The 18,261-nt window shown below is 43.6% G+C and overlaps 1 protein-coding gene across 1 annotated transcript in view; it reads left to right on the top strand.

Moving 5' to 3' along the window:
* Positions 1-298: 298 nt before the first annotated feature.
* IL18 (interleukin 18) overlaps positions 299-18,261 on the top strand; it is a 44,697-nt gene continuing 26,734 nt past the window's right edge. Inside the window, exon 1 of the mRNA XM_053690926.1 lies at positions 299-386. Coding sequence (XP_053546901.1) covers positions 299-386 — 88 coding nt within the window. The remainder of the gene's footprint in view (positions 387-18,261) is intronic.

The following is an 18,261-nucleotide window of genomic DNA, read 5'->3' as shown; positions in this document are numbered from 1 at the left end:
ATGTTATCTATATGAAACACATGAACTAACGCTTTTTAGTGGTCAAAATGCATTCAGCTTAGAGGCGGCCTTCAAGGTCTAAGAAATTAGCATATGAACCTCCTAGATTTAGCTTTCAACTAAGAATACCAAGAGAACAAAGCAAAATTGGTGATAAAAGTAAATAGGAAAGTTTTTTAAAATTACATGCTCTATTTGAATCATGATATATTTATTATTTTTAAACGTGACTGTCCCTTTAAATAACAGAGAAACTGGTAATGATAAAGAGGCTTAAGAGAGTAGTGAAGCTAGAGAGATGGGTAAAGCTAAAGAAACTTGTCAACCAATGAGTGAGACTGGTAAAGCTACAGAGACTAGTGGGACTGGAGAAGCTGGAGAGGCTAGTGAGACTGGTGAAGCTGGAGAGGCTAGTGAGACTGGGGAAGCTGGAGAAGCTTGTGAGACTAGTGAGACTGGTGAGGCTACAGAGACTAGTGAGACTGGTGAAGCTGGAGAGGATGGTGAGACTAGTGAAGCTGGAAAAGCTTGTGAGATGGGTGAAGCTGGAGAGGCTTGTGAGACTGGTGAAGCTACAGAGACTGGTGAAGCTGGATAGGCTAGTGAGACTGGTGAAGCTACAGAGGCTTGTGAGACTGGTGAAGCTGGAGAGTCTTGTGAGACTGGTGAAGCTGGAGAAGCTTGTGAGACTGGAGAGGCTTGTGAGACTGGTGAAGCTGGAGAGGCTAGGGAGACTGGAAAAGCTGAAGAAGCTGGAGAGACTACTGAGACTGGTGAAGCTGGAGAGACTACTGAGACTGGTGAAGCTACAGAGACTACTGAGACTGGTGAAGCTGGATAGGCTAGTGAGACTGGTGAAACTTAAGAGGCTAGTGAGACTGGTGAAGTTGGAGAGGCTAGTGAGACTAGTGAAGCTGGAGAGGCTAGTGAGACTGGTGAAGCTGGAGAAGCTAGTGAGACTGCTGAAGCTGGAGAGACAAGTGAAACTGGTGAAGCTGGAGAGACTAGTGAGACTGGTGAAGCTGGAGAGACTAGTGAGACTGGTGAAGCTGGAGAGACTAGTGAGACTGGTAAAGCTGGAGAGACTATTGAGACTGGTGAAGCTGGAGAGGATTATGAGACTAGTGAAGCTGGAAAAGCTTGTGAGACGGGTGAAGCTGGAGAGGTTTGTGAGACTGGTGAAGCTACAGAGACTGAAGAGGCTAGTGAGACTGGTGAAGCTGGAGAGGCTTGTGAGACTGGTGAAGCTGGAGAGGCTTATGAGACTGGTGAAGCTGGAGAAGCTTGTGAGACTGGAGAGGCTTCTGAGACTGATGAAGCTGGAGAGGCTAGTAAGACTGGTGAAGCTGGAGAGACTGGTGAAGCTGAAGAGACTACTGAGACTGGTGAAGCTACAGAGACTGCTGAGACTGGTGAAGCTGGAGAGGCTAGTGAGACTGGTGAAGCTTGAGAGACTAGTGAGACTGGTGAAGCTGGAGAGGCTTGTGAGACTGGTGAAGCTGGAGAAGCTTGTGAGACTGGAGAGGCTTGTGAGACTGGTGAAGCTGGAGAGGCTAGTGAGACTGGTGAAGCTGGAGAGACTACTGAGACTGGTGAAGCTGGAGAGACTACTGAGACTGGTGAAGCTGGAGAGACTACTGAGACTGGTGAAGCTGGAGAGGCTAGTGAGACTGGTGAAGCTGGAGAGACTACTGAGACTGGTGAAGCTGGAGAGACTACTGAGACTGGTGAAACTGTAGAGACTACTGAGACTGGTGAAGCTACAGAGACTGCTGAGACTGGTGAAGCTACAGAGACGGCTGAGACTGGTGAAGCTGGAGAGGCTTGTGAGACTGGTGAAGCTGGAGAGGCTTGTGAGACTGGTGAAGCTGGAGAAGCTTGTGAGACTGGATAGGCTTGTGAGACTGGTGAAGCTGGAGAGGCTAGTGAGACTGGTGAAGCTGGAGAGACTACTGAGACTGGTGAAGCTTGAGAGGCTAGTGAGACTGGTGAAGCTGGAGAGGCTTGTGAGACTAGTGAAGCTGGAGAGGCTAGTGAGACTAGTGAGGCTGATGAAGCTGGAGAGACTAGTGAGACTGGTGAAGATGGAGAGACTAGTGAGACTGGTGAAGCTGGAGAGACTAGTGAGACTGGTAAAGCTGGAGAGACTTGTGAGACTGGTGAAGCTGCAGAGACTACTGAGACTGGTGAAGCTGGAGAGGCTAGTGAGACTGGTGAAGCTTGAGAGGCTAGTGAGACTGGTTAAGCTGGAGAGGCTAGTGAGACTGCTGAAGCTGGAGAGACTAGTGAGGCTGGTGAAGCTGGAGAGACTAGTGAGACTGGTGAAGCTGGAGAGACTAGTGAGACTGGTGAAGCTGGAGAGACTAGTGAGACTGGTGAAGCCAGGATTTGGCAACAGTAATGCAGTCCAAGGGCACACCACTAGAATGGTCAGGCAGGGAGGGTTCGGCAACAAAAAGGAAATCCAGAATAACAGGGGTTAATAAGCAGTCAGACAGGCAGGGTTCAACAGCAGAATCAATCCAGAAGTTAGGGACTATAGCAGACAGAGTAGTCAGACAGGCAGAATTCAGCAGCAATTATTAATCCAGCAATTTAGGGTTTAAGAGGCAGAGTAGTCAGACAGGCAGGGTTCAGCAGCAGTATATCAATGAGGCAGTAAGAAAAGTACAATCTATCACACCCAGGAGCACACAAAGTTACACCTATACTTGGGCAGTGATAGATCATACAAGGAACACTTACATAGGTGTAAGATTTGCGCCACAAGCGTCTGACCAGTATCAGAGAGGGAGAGGAGCGTGCAGTGATGATATCAGCGCTGCACGCCTCCAGACCCGACACAGCCCTAGGCAACGTGCAGGGTAGGAAATGCTGTGCGGCATGACATAGCCCCCCACTCAAGAGTTCCCTCCGGGAACCAGAGTCGGCCTCAAAGGATGAGCAGCATGGAATCTTGAGACTAAGGATGGAGCATACACATCACGGGCAGGAACCCAGGAACGATCTGCCACCGAGTAACCCTTCCAATGTATCAGATACTGCAGTTGTCTGCGTCTGTATCTGGAGTCCAGTATCTTAGCTACTTCATATCCAGGGTCACCATGGACCAGGAGAAGAGGAGGAGGAGCTTGGAGCCAGGTATATCTGTTCTTGATGTAAGGTTTGAGTAGTGAGATGTGGAAGACTGGGTGGATGCGTAGGGTTTTTGGCAAGGCCACTTTGTAGGCAACAGGAGACAGTCTTTTCAGGACCTTGTAAGGGCCAATAAACCTAGGCCTCAATTTGTGACAGGGTTGACGTAGACTAATGTGTTGAGTAGAGATCCAAACACATTCACCCACTGGGATGACACGTACAGAAGCTCTATGATGATCAGCAAACTTCTTATATCTAGAGAAAGCTGAACGTAGCTGAGAGCGAATACATTGCCAATGAGTGGTGAGTCTAGTGACGTGTCGGTCTGGAGCAGGAAGCCAAGTGGAGTGGGCAGAAAGAGGGAAGACACGAGGTTGATACCCTGCTGCAGCTTGAAATGGAGAACAGAAGAGAAGAGTGCCAATTAATGTTTCTTGCTAGCTCAGCTAGGGGTAGCATTTCAGACCAGTTGGTATAGCAAGCGTTGACAAAGGCTCTAAGGTAGGTTTCAAGATCCTGGTTTGCTCTCGCAGTTAGTCCGTTGGTTTGAGGATGGTAGCCAGAAGACAAAGAAAGAGTGGTTCCAATCAACTTACAAAAGACTCTCCAAAAGGCAGAGATGAACTGTGGACCTCTGTCGGAAACGATAGTCACAGGAATGCCATGAAGTCGTATCACATGCAAGAGAAAGAGAGACGATAATTCTTGGGCAGAAGGCAGTTTGGTTAGGGGTACAAAATAAGCCAGTCTGAAAAAGCGATCCACCACAACCAAGATAACTATATGGTGGCCAGAAGGAGGAAGGTCCACAATGAAATCCATTATTATGTGTGTCCATGGTTGTTTGGGAATGGAGAATGGTTGGAGCAAGTCAGGATGCAAAGATTGGGGAGTCTTATTGGCAGCACAAAGTGTGCAGGCCTTCACATAATCCTGAGCATCAGACTTCATAGTAGGCCACCATACATGTTTGGAAAGATGCTTGAAAGTCCTAGTCAAACCAGGATGTCCTGTGAGTTTACTATCATGAGCCCACTCTAGCACAGGGATGCGTAGGTTCAGAGGTACAAAGAGGATATCGGAGGCCATGGGGGCTCCAGGAGGTTTACTAGACTGGGCACTTTGCGATCTTTACAAAAGGGTGGTATTTAGTTGAACAACCACACAGGAGGGAGGTATGATGTGTTTAAAAGGAGCTTCAGAGGACTCACTTGAGTGAGGGAACTGACAGGAATGGGTGTCCGCCCTCTTGTTCAAGGTCCCAGGAAGATAAGAGACCACAAAGTTAAAACTGGAAAAGAACAAGGCCCACCTGACCTGTCAAGCATTGAGTCGATGAGCAGTTTCTAGGTAAGTCAGATTCTTGTGGTCAGTGAGATTCTGAATGGGATTAGTGGCACCCTCTAACCAATGCTGCCATTCAGTCAAAGCCATCTTAATGGCTAAGAGTTCCCAATTACCCACATTGTAGTTCCTCTCAGCAGGATTAAAGCATTTAGAGAAAAAGGCTACAGGGTGTGACTTGAAGGTCAAAGGATCCCTTTGTGTAAGAACTGCTCCAGCCCCAATCTCGGAGGCATTAACCTCTAAAGTGAACTGTAGGTCAGGATCAGGATGGCGGAGCACATGAGCTGAACAGAAAGCCTTTTTCAGACAAGAGAAGGCATTTATGGCTTCGGGAGGCCAATGATTACAGTCTTTGTTCCATTTTGTCAGTTCAGTTAAAGGAGCGATTGTTTATAAACTTGCGGTAATAATTTAAGAACCCACAAGAACCTCTGTAATTCCTTTAAAGAAGTAGGTTGAGGCCATTCTAGAAATGCCGTGAGTTTAGCAGAATCCGTAGCAAAACCTTCTATCGAGATGACATAACCAAGGAATTGGAACTGAACTTGATCAAACTCACACTTTTCTAGCTTGGCTACTAAAGAATTGTCTCTGAGACATTGAAGTACCTGTCTCACGTGTTTATGATGCTCCTCCAAAGTGGAAGAAAAAACAAGGATGTCATCCAGATAGACGATGACAGTGCGGTTGAGGAGGTCACGGAAGACATCGTTGACAAATGCCTGGAAGACTGCAGGGGTGTTACACAGCCCAAAGGGCATTACCAGGTATTCGTAATGCCCAGATCTTGTGTTGAAGGTGGTCTTCCATTCGTGGCCTGCAAAGATACGAATCAAATTGTATGCCCCACGTAAGTCCAATTTGGTGAAAAAGCGAGCATTCTGGAGTCATACAGTTTGGTGATTAATGGCATGGGATAGCTATTCTTGATGGTTACATTGTTCAAGGCCCTGTAGTCAATGCAGGGTCTGAGACTGCCATCCTTCTTACTGACAAAAAGAAGAAGCCTTCCCCAGCAGGAGAGGAGGAAGGGCGAATTAAAAATTTAGCTAGGTTCTCTTGGATGTATTCCTCCATGGATTTGGTTTCAGCTTTGGAGAGTGGATAAGTCCTCCCTTTAGGAAGTGGGGCTCCGGGAAAGAGGTCGATCTTGCAGTCATAAGGACGGTGGGGTGGCAGCACGTTGGCTGCTTTTTTTCTCAAACACATCCGCAAAGTCTGTGTATACTGAAGGAAGGTTAGAAGGAGTCTGTATACTGGCTATGGGGATATGGGGCAGGAGTGGAAACAGGAGGTACCCCAGGAGGCCAGTTGTCCCTCAGCCCAGTGTGGATTGCAAAGCCAAGGAAGACCAAGGATGACAGACTGTGCTGGGGAATGAATGACCTCAAACTGCAGCTGTTTGGTGTGAAGGACCCCCACAGTCAGGGTCAGGGGTGCTGACCCAAAATGGATCAAGACTGAACCAAGGGAGCTGCCATCCAGAGTAATTATTTTGAGACAATGTCTTTTCTGCAGAAGAGGCAAAACAGCTTGAATTATGAAACGGTGATCCAGGAAGTTTCCAGCTGCCTCTGAATCAATGAAGACTTGAGTGTGGACAGTATTCTGAAGGAACGTAAGGGTAACAGGTACAAGGATCCGAGAGCATTGAGGGGATTTAGTAAAGATCATGCTTAGAGGTACTCCTGTGTTATCCCCTAAGCATTGGCTTTTCCCGGTCGAATGTCACAGTCCTTTAGTTGGTGGGAGTTAGATCCACAATAAAAGCATAGTCTTAGTCTCCTTCTTCTCTGTCTTTTAGACTCTGAAGGTTTAAAGGAGGAGATATCCATGGGTTCCTCCATAAGGAAACTGGAGCTGCTGAAGGGGTAGAGGATGCTGCCGAAACTGGGTGAACAGGAGGATGGGAGGGAAGGACCCTCCTTGTTCTGTCTCTCTGCTTGTCTCTTCTGAAAGGGAGAGTCCAGACTGATACAAAGCGTTATAAAGTCATCCAAAGAAGATGGTATATCATGATAAGTTAGTTCATCTTTGATGCATTCATGCAGACCCCTCCTAAAGGCTGCCTTGAGAGCACTGCCATCCGAAGTGGTTTCAAATGCGGAACTCGATGGAAAATTGTGCCACAGTTCTATTGCCCTGGTGGAGATCTAGGAGAGAATATTCTGCAGCAGAGGTATGGCTGGAAGCCCCAAACACAGAAGATAAAGCAGAAATGAACTCATCAGCATCATGCAGGAGTGTAGCATTCTGTTCCAAAAGGGGAGATACCCAGGCTAGGGCCTTGTCTTTCAGTAAGGAAATGATAAAGGTGATCCTTGACTGGTGAGACTGAAAGGTGTGAGGATCATTGCGGAAGTGCAGCCTGCATTGGTTTAGAAAGCCCCTGCAATCAGTAGTACCTTCATACTTGTCAGGCAATGGTGTCCGGGGTATACTTCCAGAAGCAGAGGAAGACGTCACAGTACTAGGAGTAGGGGCTGATGGTGAAACAACAGGAGCAGTATCCCTCGCTGTAACTAGTAAGGAGAGTTGAGCGGTAATAGCCTTTAGCTTGGAATCCATATTCTGCAACTGTGTGGTATGGGTTCCCAACATCTGTCCCTGAAGATAAACAATTTGTGCCACCTCATCTGGCTGCATGGCCCAAGTATAATGTAATGCTCGTGGGATATTCCTCTATCAGACTGAACTCGGCCAGTAGTCTTGTTATCCCGGCGTCGAGCCGGAAAGATAGGGAATATCCCAGAGCAGAGAAAGTTAGTAAGATGAGGAAAGTGACACTCACCACAGGCAGGGCATTCCCCAGCGGCAACAGCAGAGAGGTCCAAGGAAAAACCACTAGAATAGTCAGGCAGGCAGGGTTTGGCATTAGCAAAAAAATCCAAGGGCACACCACTAGAATGGTCAGGCAGGCAGGATTTTGCAACAGCAAAGCAGTCCAAGGGCACACAACTAGAATGGTCAGGCAGGCAGGCAGGGTTTAGCAACAAAAAGGCAATCCAGAACAGGGGTTAATAAGCAGAGCAGTCAGACAGGCAAGGTTCAGCAGCAGAATCAATCCAGAAGTTAGGGGCTATAGCAGAGAATAGTCAGACAGGCAGAGTTCAGCAGCAATAATCAATCCAGCAATTTAGGGCTTAGGAGGCAGAGTAGTCAGACAGGCAGGGTTCAGCAGCAGTATATCAATAAGGCAGTAAGAAAAGTACGATCTATCACACCCAGGAACACACAGAGTAACACCTATCGGGCAGTGATAGATCGTACAAGGAAAACTTACATAGGCATAGGATTCTCGCCACAAGAATCTGACCGGCATCAGAGATGGAGAGGAGCATGCGGCGATGACGTCAGCGCCTCACGCCTCCAGACCCGACAAGGAGCAGTGAAGGAAACGCTGCGCCCTTAGCAATGGCTAGAGCGGCGTGGTGGGACAAGTGATACCAGTAAAGCTGTAGAGGCTAGTGAGACCACCAAAGCTGTAAAGGTTAGTGAGACCAGCAAAGCTGTATAGGCTAGTGAGACCATTCAAGCTGTAGAGGCTAGTGAGACCAGTCAAGCTGTACAGGCTAGTGAGAGATAGGGGCTGTTTTACATATGTACTATAGTGAGAGATACAGGTGCTCTGTTACATATGTACTCTATGGAGATATAAAGGGGCTCTGTTACATAAGTTCTAGAGGGAGATATACAGGGGCTCTGTTACATAAGTTCTAGAGGGAGATATACAGGGGCTCTGTTACATATGTACTATATGGAGATATACAGGGGCTCTGTTACATACGTACTATAAGGAGAGATACAGGGGCTCTGTTACATATATACTATAGGGAGATATACAGGGGCTCTGTTACATATGTACTATAGGGAGAGATACAGGGGCTCTGTTACATATGTACTATAGGGAGATATAAAGGGGCTCTGTTACATATGTACTATAGGGAGATATAAAGGGGCTCTGTTACATATATACTATAGGGAGATATACGGGGGGCTCTGTTACATACGTACTATAAGGAGAGATACAGGGGCTCTGTTACATATATACTATAGGGAGATATACAGGGGCTCTGTTACATATGTACTATAGGGAGAGATACAGGGGCTCTGTTACATATGTACTATAGGGGGAGATACAGGGGCTCTGTTACATATGTACTATAGGGAGATATACAGGGGCTCTGTTACATATGTACTATAGGGAGATATACAGGGGCTCTGTTAAATATGTACTATAGGGAGATATACAGGGGCTCTGTTACATATGTACTATAGGGAGAGATACAGGGGCTCTGTTACATATGTACTATAGGGGGAGATACAGGGGCTCTGTTACATATGTACTATAGGGGGAGATACCGGGGCTCTGTTACATATGTACTATAGGGGGAGATACAGGGGCTCTGTTACATATGTACTATAGGGAGATATACAGGGGCTCTGTTACATATGTACTATAGGGGGATTTACAGGGGCTCTGTTACATATGTACTATAGGGAGATATACAGGGGCTCTGTTACATATGTACTATAGGGGGATTTACAGGGGCTCTGTTTCATATGCACTATACGGAGAGATACAGGGGCTCTGTTACATATGTACTATAGGGAGATATACAGGGGCTCTGTTACATATGTACTATAGGGAGATATACAGGGGCTCTGTTACATATGTACTATAGGGTGATTTACAGGGGCTCTGTTACATATGTACTATAGGGAGATATACAGGGGCTCTGTTACATATGTACTATAGGGTGATTTACAGAGGCTCTGTTACATATGTACTATAGGGAGATATACAGGGGCTCTGTTACATATGTACTATAGGGTGATTTACAGGGGCTCTGTTTCATATGTACTATACGGAGAGATACAGGTGCTCTGTTACATATGTACTATAGGGAGATATACAGGGGCTTTGTTACATATGTACTATAGGGAGATATACAGGGGCTCTGTTACATATGCTCTATAGGGAGATATAAAGGGGCTCTGTTACATATGTACTATAAAGGGAGATACAGGGGCTCTGTTACATATGTACTATAAGGAGAGATACAGGTGCTCTGTAACATATGTGTTATAGGACGATATACAGGGGCTCTGTTACATATGTACTTTAGGGAGATATATACAGGGAGTGCAGAATTATTAGGCAAATGAGTATTTTGACCACATCATCCTCTTTATGCATGTTGTCTTACTCCACGCTGTATAGGCTCGAAAGCCTACTACCAATTAAGCATATTAGGTGATGTGCATCTCTGTAATGAGAAGGGGTGTGGTCTAATGACATCAACACCCTATATCAGGTGTGCATAATTATTAGGCAACTTCCTTTCCTTTGGCAAAATGGGTCAAAAGAAGGACTTGACAGGCTCAGAAAAGTCAAAAATAGTGAGATATCTTGCAGAGGGATGCAGCACTCTTAAAATTGCAAAGCTTCTGAAGCGTGATCATCGAACAATCAAGCGTTTCATTCAAAATAGTCAACAGGGTCGCAAGAAGCGTGTGGAAAAACCAAGGCGCAAAATATTTGCCCATGAACTGAGAAAAGTCAAGCGTGCAGCTGCCAAGATGACACTTGCCACCAGTTTGGCCATATTTCAGAGCTGCAACATGACTGGAGTGCCCAAAAGCACAAGGTGTGCAATACTCAGAGACATGGCCAAGGTAAGAAAGGCTGAAAGACGACCACCACTGAACAAGACACACAAGCTGAAACGTCAAGACTGGGCCAAGAAATATCTCAAGACTGATTTTTCTAAGGTTTTATGGACTGATGAAATGAGAGTGAGTCTTGATGGGCCAGATGGATGGGCCCGTGGCTGGATTGGTAAAGGGCAGAGAGCTCCAGTCCGACTCAGACGCCAGCAAGGTGGAGGTGGAGTACTGTTTTGGGCTGGTATCATCAAAGATGAGCTTGTGGGGCCTTTTCGGGTTGAGGATGGAGTCAAGCTCAACTCCCAGTCCTACTGCCAGTTTCTGGAAGACACCTTCTTCAAGCAGTGGTACAGGAAGAAGTCTGCATCCTTCAAGAAAAACATGATTTTCATGCAGGACAATGCTCCATCACACGCGTCCAAGTACTCCACAGCGTGGCTGGCAAGAAAGGGTATAAAAGAAGAAAATCTAATGACATGGCCTCCTTGTTCACCTGATCTGAACCCCATTGAGAACCTGTGGTCCATCATCAAATGTGAGATTTACAAGGAGGGAAAACAGTACACCTCTCTGAACAGTGTCTGGGAGGCTGTGGTTGCTGCTGCACGCAATGTTGATGGTGAACAGATCAAAACACTGACAGAATCCATGGGTGGCAGGCTTTTGAGTGTCCTTGCAAAGAAAGGTGGCTATATTGGTCACTGATTTGTTTTTGTTTTGTTTTTGAATGTCAGAAATGTATATTTGTGAATGTTGAGATGTTATATTGGTTTCACTGGTAAAAATAAATAATTGAAATGGGTATATATTTGTTTTTTGTTAAGTTGCCTAATAATTATGCACAGTAATAGTCACCTGCACACACAGATATCCCCCTAAAATAGCTAAAACTAAAAACAAACTAAAAACTACTTCCAAAACTATTCAGCTTTGATATTAATGAGTTTTTTGGGTTCATTGAGAACATGGTTGTTGTTCAATAATAAAATTAATCCTCAAAAATACAACTTGCCTAATAATTCTGCACTCCCTGTAGTACTATAGGGAGAGATACAGGGGCTCTGTTACATATGTACTATAGGGAGAGATACAGGGGCTCTGCTACATATGTACTATAGGAAGAGATACAGTGGCTCTGTTACATATGTACTATAGGGAGAGATACAGGGGCTCTGCTACATATGTACTATAAGGAGAGATACAGAGGCTCTGTTACATATGTACTATAGGAAGAGATACAGGGGCTCTGATACATATGTACTATAGGGAGATATACAGGGGCTCTGTTACATATGTACTAAAGGGAGATATACAGGGGCTCTGTTACATATGTACTATAGGGAGATATACACGGCCCTGTTACATATGTACTATAGGGAGATATACAGGGGCTCTGTTACATATGTACTATAGGGGGAGATACAGGGGCTCTGTTACATATGTACTATAGGGAGATATACAGGGGCTCTGTTACATATGTACTATAAGGAGAGATACAGGTGCTCTGTAACATATGTGTTATAGGGCAATATACAGGGGCTCTGTTTCATATGTACTATACGGAGAGATACAGGGGCTCTGTTACATATGTACTATAGGGAGATATACAGGGGCTTTGTTACATATGTACTATAGGGAGATATACAGGGGCTCCGTTACATATGCACTATAGGGAGATATAAAGGGGCTCTGTTACATATGTTCTATAGGGAGATATAAGGGGCTCTCTTACATACAGTATGTACTATAGGGAGATATACAGGGGCTCTGTTACATATGTACTATAGGGAGATATAAGGGGCTCTGTAACATACAGTATGTACTATAGGGGGAGATACAGGGGCTCTGTTACATATGTACTATAGGGAGATATACAGGGGCTCTGTTACATATGTACTATAAGGAGAGATACAGGTGCTCTGTAACATATGTGTTATAGGGCAATATACAGGGGCTCTGTTACATATGTACTTTAGGGAGATATATAGTACTATAGGGAGATATAAGGGGCTCTGTAACATACAGTATGTACTATAGGGGGAGATACAGGGCTCTGTTACATATGTACTATAGGGAGATATACAGGGGCTCTGTTACATATGTACTATAAGGAGAGATACAGGTGCTCTGTAACATATGTGTTATAGGGCAATATACAAGGGCTCTGTTACATATGTACTTTAGGGAGATATATAGTACTATAGGGAGAGATACAGGGGCTCTGTTACATACGTACTATAGGGAGATATATAGTACTATAGGAAGAGATACAGTGGCTCTGTTACATATGTACTATAGGGAGAGATACAGGGGCTCTGCTACATATGTACTATAGGGAGAGATACAGGGGCTCTGTTACATATGTACTATAGGAAGAGATACAGGGGCTCTGTTACATATGTACTATAGGGAGATATACAGGGGCTCTGTTACATATGTACTATAGGGAGATATACACGGCTCTGTTACATATGTACTATAGGGAGATATACAGGGGCTCTGTTACATATGTACTATAGGGAGAGATACAGGGGCTCTGTTACAAATGTACTATAGGGAGATATACAGGGGCTCTGTTACATATGTACTATAGGGTGATTTACAGGGGCTCTGTTTCATATGCACTATACGGAGAGATACAGGGGCTCTGTTACATATGTCCTATAGGGAGATATACAGGGGCTCTGTTACATATGTACTATAGGGAGATATACAGGGGCTCTGTTACATATGTACTATAGGGGGATTTACAGGGGCTCTGTTACATATGTACTATAGGGAGATATACAGGGGCTCTGTTACATATGTACTATAGGGTGATTTACAGGGGCTCTGTTACATATGTACTATAGGGAGATATACAGGGGCTCTGTTACAAATGTACTATAGGGAGATATACAGGGGCTCTGTTACATATGTACTATAGAGAGATATACAGGGGCTCTGTTACATATGTACTATAGGGTGATTTACAGGGGCTCTGTTTCATATGTACTATACAGAGAGATACAGGGGCTCTGTTACATATGTACTATAGGGAGATATACAGGGGCTTTGTTACATATGTACTATAGGGAGATATAAAGGGGCTCTGTTACATATGTACTATAGGGGGAGATACAGGGGCTCTGTTACATATGTACTCTAGGGAGATATACAGGGGCTCTGTTACATATGTACTATAAGGAGAGATACAGGTGCTCTGTAACATATGTGTTATAGGGCGATATACAGGGGCTCTGTTACATATGTACTTTAGGGAGATATATAGTACTATAGGGAGAGATACAGGGGCTCTGTTACATACATACTATAGGGAGATATATAGTACTATAGGAAGAGATACAGTGGCTCTGTTACATATGTACTATAGGGAGAGATACAGGGGCTCTGCTACATATGTACTATAGGAAGAGATACAGGGGCTCTGTTACATATGTACTATAGGAAGAGATACAGGGGCTCTGTTACATATGTACTATAGGGAGATATACAGGGGCTCTGTTACATATGTACTATAGGGAGATATACACGGCTCTGTTACATATGTACTATAGGGAGATATACAGGGGCTCTGTTACATATGTACTATAGGGAGAGATACAGGGGCTCTGTTACAAATGTACTATAGGGAGATATACAGGGGCTCTGTTACATATGTACTATAGGGAGATATACAGGGGCTCTGTTACATATGTACTATAGGGAGAGATATAGGGGCTCTGTTACAAATGTACTATACGGAGAGATACAGGGGCTCTGTTACATATATACTATAGGGTGATTTACAGGGGCTCTGTTTCATATGTACTATAGGGAGATATACAGGGGCTCTGTTACATATGTACTATACGGAGAGATACAGGGGCTCTGTTACATATGTACTATAGGGAGATATATAGGGGCTCTGTTATATATGTACTATAGGGAGATATACAGGGGCTCTGTTACATATATACTATAGGGTGATTTACAGGGGCTCTGTTTCATATGTACTATTCGGAGAGATACAGGGGCTCCGTTACATATGCACTATAGGGAGATATAAAGGGGCTCTGTTACATATGTACTATAGGGAGATATAAGGGGCTCTGTTACATACAGTATGTACTATAGGGAGATATACAGGGGCTCTGTTACATATGTACTATAGGGAGATATAAGGGGCTCTGTTACATACAGTATGTACTATAGGGAGATATACAGGGGCTCTGTTACAAATGTACTATAGGGAGATATACAGGGGCTCTGTTACATATGTACTATACAAATAAATACAATTATCTAAATTACAAAAAAAATTAAACACTAAATTACAGAAAATAATAAACAAATTACACCTAATCTAATCCCCCTAACAAAATAAAAAAGCCCCACAAATAAAAAAAAGCCCTACCGGGGAGGAGCCAACCACCGAATAGAGTGGTCGCACATATCAGAGCTCTATATACTACAGCCCAAAAATTGCATTTTTGAAGAAAAATATATTATAAATTTTGACCCTGGACTGACTTTACCAATTAGTAACCAGAGGGGGCTTAACATAACTGACACCATAGATCAGATTGTGATAGAAGGAGAAGATTGTATCAGAAACAAGAGACGGTAACTAAGGCCTAGTACAGAGCACCTAGATATATTTCATAGACTAAATGGATCTTTTAGCTGATGGAATGTTGGCATATCAGGGGAGCAGATGCCATGGAGACCGTTCCTGGTCAGACTGAGCTTGTGGGATACTGAAGCAGCCGATTCTAATACTTAACAAGTGAGATAGCCTACATAAAGGCAACTGCATAGCGGCCATTTTTTGTTGCCTTGTGGAATATCTTTTCCTTTAAACCTCAGACTCGGGGCTGCATTGAGCTGGTTAAACCTTTCCTAGACATGGAGAATATGGGTGCTATTTTCCTGGAACTACTGGCTAACTTTGAGAGACATTTCTTTGAAAGGATCGACAGGATCCTGGCTGCGTCACAGCAGAGCGTTACTCTATTATGTGTCACATTGCCTAGCACGAAGAAGTCAGGCACGAAAGAAGAACTTACAGAGGCACGAAAGAAGAACTGACAGAGGCCATTCATCAGCAAAACGTGCCGCTGTCTTCTTTGGCATCACCGCAGCCTTCCTGTGAGCCTGAACAGAGGGAGGATATCAACATGGGGCAAGTGTCACAGAAGATCTCATCTGATCCCCTTACCTTAACCGTGCAGCAAGGGAGGTCGGGTCTACTTAACCTACCTGACGACGAGGATGGAGGAGCCTGTCTCTTGCACTTTACTGAGACCATGACCTATGTTCTGTGAAGCAGGGGAGCGATGTCCAGGCGGCTGCCCCTGGGAGTGCCGGTTACCGGGAGCGTGCAGCTGACCCCTTGAGTTTGTTGCCCCAGTTAGACTTGCTCCTTGAGGAATTAGAGCAGCTATCTCCCTGGAGTCAAATCCAGCACCAGCTGCATGCCCAGTATTCTATCTACTACTGTTCTGCACCTAAGAATCATAAGCACGGAATTGGTTGAGATATGGGACTATGTCTATATTATGGTGCTATAATCAGCATTTCTTGTATATGCCTACTTGTCAGTACTATAATATCATCCTCTGCTGTGTACTAGCTGGTACGTTATGAAGGCTCACAGTAGCCTGATATGTGTACTTGCAGTATGTGTTTATGTTGTTTCGTTGCTCATCCTATAATGATAGTCTTTACATTTTCATTCCAAACATGTATGTGATTTACTGGAAGAGTGAGTCTGTACATTCATATAATTTCCCTAAAATACCACAATATGCTGGATTGTTTAAGATTGATGCACCTTATATAGAAGTTTAATCTTAGAACCTACTACTACCACATGCTTGTTTATGTATAATCAGTTAGATATATGAGTGGCCCTTCTAGCATTAAGATGACCGGATGTCAAAGATAATGGTCTTATTTGTCTATTCCCTCTACATTTTACATTATAGTTTATAATATTATTCCTTTGTCATGGTTCTTAGTTTAGGTTGATATGTTCCACATATGGGCTGTTCTCTGTTACATTTCTGAATGCAAGGTCAATATAATTAGGAGAGCAGACTTAAATAGTGGTTCGACATTAATTTCCCTCCATGCCAAAGCTAGCTTGAACATCTGTCCAGCCATCTCCTAAGTCATGGTTTCAGGCCCACCAAATTGTAATATGTGACAACTGAGTTGGCCAGACACAACTTTTTGCAAAGAATTGTTAATTTTATAGTTCTAAGTATTAGAATATGTATTTATGTTGATGATATCAGCTTACTCTGCTTTTGTAATTTGCAATTTATCATCTCACTGTAAGTATTGGATTACCAGCCTATGTTCATTGCACACATTTCTATGTAGTAGCCCATGACTCCATAATTCCATGTGACTTGGTCCCCTCCTTTGCTCAGTTTTGACAGAGTAAAGCATGAGATTTTTATATGCTGTATAACACTTTACTTTGGTCCCATATGTGCTAATTATCAACTACATGACTTTTCATGTTTTTGCTTTATTCATATTTATAGGATTTAGCCTATGGGAGCACCTCCATGAGGAAATATATATTCCCACAGTTTGTTATACGTACACTGACAGAGGAGGGAGACATTATTCTTATGTTTTCCCCCTGGCCTCCCCCCCACCCCCCCTTTTATATGGTTAGGGATAAATAGCTTATCCTCCGTATTATTTATCTGGTATAGTAGTCTTTGCCCAATCTGTGGAGCCTCAGTTCTAGACTTTACATATACAAGTGTGCTGAGGCTCTCCGGATCCTATTAAGGATCGTACACTTGTACTTACTGTTGCATAATTTGTTACTTACAGAATGTAAGATCGCGCAATCTCCCTTTGCCTGTTAGTCTATTGGTAGATTATCTAGAATTCTCACTTATAATTTTACCCTTATTCTCTTTTTTATAAGTCTTTAAGGGATGTTATATATTTTCAAGATACTGACTGTACGTTTAATACTCCTGTTAAGATTGTTTAGAATCAATATATTCTGTGACTGTAAATAACCTTGGTGTCCTTCTTATACTTTGAAAGCCATGATCCCCTTAGTGGATCTGATTGACATAAAGGACACAGCAAAACATTAAACAACAAAATGAGGAACAGAGAACTTTGATATATAACTCCACTATATATACAGGTAGCCCTCAGTTTACGCTGGGGTTAGGTTCCAGGGGGAATGGTTGTAAATCGAAACCGTTGTAAATTGAAACACAATTTATAATGTAAGTCAATGGGAAGTGAGGGAGATAGGTTCCAGGCCCCTCTCAAAATTGGCATAAGTAACACCTAATACATTATTTTTAAAGCTTTGAAATGAAGACTTTAAATGCTAAACAGCATTATAAACCTAATAAAATAATCACACAACACAGACTTTACTTGCATTTTTCTGCAAACAGTTCTTTCTATGCATTCCAATCTGGACTGATTTATAGACAGGAAGATCTTGTTCCTTTGAAATCTGCTCGATAGCTCAGGTCTGGTTAAATTAATTACATTTTAGCTTGCTTGGCTTTGCTGCAACACAAGCGGACAGCTCCACTTACTGGCTATTTTAATAAATGCACTGCTTCTCAATGCTTTTCAATAGCAGTCACATGACTAGAAAAAAAAGGTTGTTATTCTGAAACGGTGTAAATTGAACCGTTGTAAAACGAGGGCCACCTGTACTTTTAACTTGATGTATTACCTGTTCCATTTGTTATTCTTTGTGAGACCCTGTACTTGTGATGAATCAGCATGTTACAATATGTCTAAGTTTCCTCAATAAAAAACATTAAAAAAAAAAAAGCCCTACCCTACACTAAATTACAAATAGCCCTTAAAAGGGCCTTTTGTGGGGCATTGCCCCAAAGTAATCAGCTCTTTTACCTGTAAAAAAAAAGTACAAATCCCCCCAACATTAAAACCCACCACCCACACAACCAACCCTACTCTAAAACCCACCCAATACCCCCTTAAAAAACAGAATTCTATCAGCCAATCAGAATTAAGGTAGGAAAAATCCTATTGGCTGATGCAATCTTAAGATCACTGTTCCTTAACTTGTCCATCACCTCTGAGGCGGCAAACAGCAAT

Source organism: Bombina bombina, chromosome 8 (genome assembly GCF_027579735.1).
Source record: "Bombina bombina isolate aBomBom1 chromosome 8, aBomBom1.pri, whole genome shotgun sequence".
Taxonomy (NCBI): Eukaryota; Metazoa; Chordata; class Amphibia; order Anura; family Bombinatoridae; genus Bombina; species Bombina bombina.
Note: the sequence above shows the minus strand (reverse complement) of the source record. Positions and strands in the feature narration are given on the sequence as shown.